Source organism: Capsicum annuum, chromosome 2 (assembly GCF_002878395.1).
Source record: "Capsicum annuum cultivar UCD-10X-F1 chromosome 2, UCD10Xv1.1, whole genome shotgun sequence".
In the NCBI taxonomy this organism is placed as follows: Eukaryota; Viridiplantae; Streptophyta; class Magnoliopsida; order Solanales; family Solanaceae; genus Capsicum; species Capsicum annuum.
This window is the reverse complement of record NC_061112.1, coordinates 133153524-133158713: the sequence shown is the minus strand read 5'-3', so window position 1 is coordinate 133158713 and position 5190 is coordinate 133153524. Positions and strand designations below refer to the sequence as shown.

General features: G+C 29.1%; 1 protein-coding gene across 1 annotated transcript; it reads right to left on the bottom strand.

The window, feature by feature from the left end:
• Nucleotides 1-2037: 2037 nt before the first annotated feature.
• On the bottom strand, nt 2038-3253 carry LOC107859543 (cysteine-rich receptor-like protein kinase 44; the record flags this gene model as incomplete). Its single annotated transcript, XM_047407039.1, is given in 2 exon segments — nt 2038-2738; nt 2826-3253. Coding segments are annotated over 2 exon segments (717 nt in total), but the record flags the coding sequence as incomplete, so codon positions are not given.
• Between the last annotated feature and the right edge of the window lie 1937 nt (nt 3254-5190).

Below are 5190 nucleotides of genomic sequence, written 5' to 3'. Positions count from 1 at the left end.
TGTATATGTTTTATAAATTAGTATTTAACTATATATATAGTGTGTGTATATTGTAGTATATTTTGTTTAAAGTAGTACATATATATTGAATATATTGTAGTATATTTTATTTAAAGTAGTACATATATATTGAATAGTGCGTATATATGTGTATATATCTTCTATAGACGTATATATTTGACGTATACATGTGTATATGTTTTATAAATTAGAATATAACTATATATATATATATATATTGTAGTATATTTTATTTAAAGTAGTACATATACATTGAATGGAGCGTATATATGTGAATATATCTTCTATAGACGTGTATATTTAACGTATACATGTGTATATATTTTATAAATTAGTATATAACTATATATATATATATATATATATATATATATATTGTAGTATATTTTATTTAAACTTTAAAATAGTACATATTTGTTGAATGGTGCGTGTATATGTATAATTGTGTATATATTTTTTAAATTCGTCAAAAGAATCGATAGACACTCAAACTTGTTGCCAAAATTCACTTACACACCTAAACTAAGGTCTGTTCCTATCAGGCCCCTACCCCCTCCCCCCCTCAAAATTTTATTCCAATTAGGCCTTTTTTACCTTTGTGGTACTGCGCGTGCAATGCCATCGTGGGAGGCGCGTGAGGAGCATTTGTTTTAATAATTTACAAATAAAAAGATGGCAAGTGGCATTGAGAGCCCCAAAATTTTTTGAATGACAATTTTTTTTTTAAAACACTAAAGGTCCTTTTTAATAAAACAAAAAGCATTAGAGGGTCCCAATTTTTTTTTTTAATAAAACAATACGCTGGGGGGTTGGGGTTAAGTAGGGGAGTTTTATTTTTTAATATTTTTTATAATTTCTTTTTAATAATTAGTTTTTTATTTTTTTAAATAATTTTATAATTAAGCAAAAAAGCATTAGGGAGTCCCAATCTTTTGTTTTTTTTAATAAATCAATACATTGGGGGCTGGGGGTAGGTGGGGGAGTTTTATTTAATAAAAATTTTATAATTTTTTTTCAAAAATTAGTTTTTTATTTTTTAAATAATTTTGTAATTTCTTTATTATAATTAGGCATTTATTTTTATTTTTTAAATAATTTTATAATTATTTTTTAATAATTTGGATCCTCAATGCCATTTTTTATTTTCATTTTTAAATAGTTTTATAATTTTTTTAATAATTATTTTTTAATTTTTTTAATAATTTTTTAATAATTTATTTCATTTTAAAAAAATATTTTTTTTTTAAATAATCATTTTTTAAAAAATAATTTTATAATTATTTTTTCATAATTTATATCCTCTATGCCATTTTTCATTTTCAATTTTTAAAAAATTTTATTTTTTTTAATAATTAAGTTTTTATTTTTTAAATAATATTTTAATAATTTATTTCATTTTTTAAAAAATTTATATTTTTTTAAAATAATTAATTTTTTATTTTTATTTTTCAAATAATTTTATAATTATTTTTTCATAATTTATATCCTCGCCATTTTTAAAAAAAAATTATAATTTTTCTTATTAATTAATTGTTTTTTAAAATAATTTTTTAATAATTTATTTCATTTTTAGAAAATTTTTATAATTTTTTTTAAATAATCAGTTTTATTTTTAAATAATTTTAGAATTATTTTTTAATAATTTCCTCAATGCCATTTGTATATACTTTTTTAAAAAAAATTATAATTAATTTTTAATAATTATTGGACCCACAATGCCACGTGTCAGCTTTCAATTAGCTCATTTTGCCATGTCATCACATGTGTGCAACACACTTTGAGCTTTTTACTGATAGGGCAAAAAAGGCCCAATTGGAACAAAATGTGGGGGGTTTAGGGGCCTGATAGGAATATGCCTTAGTTTTAGTTAAGGTGTTTAAGTGAATTTTGGCAACAAGTTTGAGTGTCTATCGATGACTTTAACCTTTTAAATTTTAATGTAGTATATACTATATATATAGTATATATATATATATATTGTTTAACGCATTTAAAATATATATAAGTGAGTGAGGCTGGCGGTGGCAGTGAGGCTGGCTGCGGCGGGGACACAGGTGGCGGAGCTTCATCCAATACCGACTCGTTGAAGAATGAGTAAGGTTCATACCGAACAACGCAGCTGGGCAACAAATGGTAGTTGCCCCACTTTTCGTAACAGTCACAGCCAGGCAAACTTGAATAGACAGCGGTCAAACAATCGTAGCAACCTTGAGCTGATAAATCGGCTGTGCACTGTACAAGTGCATGTGTTTTCTGAAAATCAGGGGCTTCAATAACATCACCAGCAAACTTACGCTTCCCACCACTTGAAGCTCGAGTTCGTAACCTGGTCAACAAGGGTGTCAGATATTGGTTATAAAACAACTGGGGGTCCGAGAAATTTCTGTTATAATAGTAAGTAAATCGTGGGTCGGTTGACATGGTGCCTATGAAGGACACATTTGAATATCGTAGCAGACACATATCATAAATGCCAAAGGCTGATTTCTTGTAAGGGCATTTCTCTAAAATCAAGCGACTAGCATTATTTATACAGCCGCGGCATGTTTGTAACTGGACATCTCCTCTACATTGCGCTATGACGCTAATCTTGTCTGGACCTTGGCCTATGGTAGTATTATAGAACCCGTCACTGTCTAAGTTACGCGAAAGAGAGGAGAGAACCGTCTTAAGGTTTGTGTCGTATACATCATTTGGAGAGTACTCTGTCTCGTTACCTAAGCAGGGCGATTGAAAAGTAAAATTAGTCTGTCCTATGTTGAGGTAGAAAAGGTAGTAAAATTGAAATATTATAATGATCAGACATTTGAAGAAACCCATAGCTATCTGTCCAATCCAAAGCTCAACTAACGTCTTTGAGACTATATAAATAAAAATGGCTCCAATTTTTCAGTTTTTGAAGTGTTGACAACCTGTTCGTTGGTGGAAGACTGACTCAGTCTATTAAGTCAAGTTGAAAGTTCAACATAAGAAAGACATAAATTAAAAGCATTGAAAAGTATGGGAGTAATTAAGGGTAACGTGTATTCTGGGCTCACAAACTTTCAGAAAGTTATACACGTTTTCGTGGTCTTTCTTCAACTCAGTTTCACCCAAAAAGCTGGGAGCTTTAGGGATGTAAATGAGGCGAGGCAGCATGGGATGGGCAGGACTAACAGACCCGCTAAAGTTTTAACCACCTCATAACCTACCCCGTGCAGCATTATTTCGAAAACATGCCCTCTTCTGGCAAGTCCAATTATGTTTCCTTTTACTTTTAATCTGTGTTTTGTTAGGCTATATTTAAGTTTTATTTTTTCCTAGAATAAAAATAAAAGTTATAATAATTACTTTTACTTTTCTTGAAAGAAAAATATAATTCTTTTTAATATTTGGCTAATCTTTTTCTTGGAGAAAAGGTTTTGGACAACCTCTTTCTTGGAGGAAAGGTTTTAGACATCTATAAATAAGACTCATTCTCATACCATAACACAAAATAACATCCACAATATAGTCTTTTAATATTTTCGTTGAGGAAAGATTTTCTCTCTTATTAGTTTTATATTTTTAATATTAGGTTTTATATGTAAACCAATTGGCCAAATCATATAATAAAATTATGTTTTTAGTATAGTTTTTCGTTGTCATCTTATTTATCGTCTCATAGTTTATAACTAATAGCTTCCGCATGACGCCCTCTCGATTTCGAACCCAACAAGTGGTATCAGAGCTTACGGTTCAATGGTACAATGGTGTGGTAAGACGAGATTAAACAGGTTCAAAGCAGTTTCAAAATCAAGCTGCAACAATTTGGATGATAATGAAGATTTTTGTCAAACTCCACGTGGAGAAAAAAATTTCAAACAAAATTTCAACAATCGTGCTGCTTATTCATCTTTAAAACCAAAATCAATTTTCAACTCATGTTTATGGGCTCCAATTTTCAACCCATACTTGCTTAAACGCTTGGGTTCTTTCAACTCGTGCATTTATTTTTAATGCATGAGCTCCACTCTTAACTTGTGCTCACTTTCAATACACAAGGTTCACTTTCAATCTTATCAACCCGTGCTTCTATTTTTAATGCATAGGACTTCAATTTTAACCCATATTAATTTTTAATCATGGTAAGTAACAATGATATATGAAGAATATATCTGAAGAACGAAGATCATGCACAAGAAGAAGGATGATCAAGAATATTTTGAAAAAAATCAAGTCAAAAAGGGGAGATTTGTTAGGTTTTGCTCTAATTTTCTTACTATATTTAAGTTTTACTTTTTTTAAGAAGAAAAAATAAAAGTTACCATAATTACTTTTACTTTACGTAAAATAAAATATAATTTTTTTTCATATTTGACTAACCTCTTTTTTGGAGAAAGGTTTTGGACAAATAGAAGACCCCCTTCACAAAATAACATCCACAATGTAGTCTTTTAAGATTTTTGCTTAGGGAGAGATTTTCTTTCTTATTAGTTTTATATTTTTAATATTAGGTTTTATATGTAAGTCAATTGGCCAAATCATATAATAAAATTATATTTTTCGTATTATTTTTTGTTATCATCTTATTTATTATCTCGTAGTTTGCAATTAATAACTTCCGCACAACGCTTTTTCGATTTTGAACCCAATATATTTTTCATTTTGCAGTTTGCACTGTGTTTTTCATTTAATAACGGTTTCGACTTTTTTATTGGAACATTCAAATTGACAAGCCAATAGGAGTTGTCTGTGTAAATCAGTTGAATAAAATATAATTCTGTGGGGTTGTTTGGTACAAGGACAAAGGATAACAATTCCAGGATAAAGAATGAGCACACAATTTTTGTTTGTTGTATCAAATGCACCAAATAAACTTTTGGTGTCACTTGAAGATGAAATAGTAGCCCCTCTTTTTTTTTTTAAAAAAAGGAAATATTTATTTTACCCTTTCCCAGGACCTCTTACCCTTTTTACTCCATTGATAACTCAAACCCACAACCTTAGAATTAAAAGTGAGGGTATAGGAGCAACTCCCTCGTAGAAACAGTGACAGATCAACTTTTGTCTTGGTCTTTGGTTTTTTTTTTTTTTTTTTTTAATAGACAAATTGACCTAGAATTTATTGAATTTACAACTCATATTATATTGACAGGAGTGGATGTGAACAAGCCAACAAGGATTGCAGATTTTGGCCGCTATTTGTTC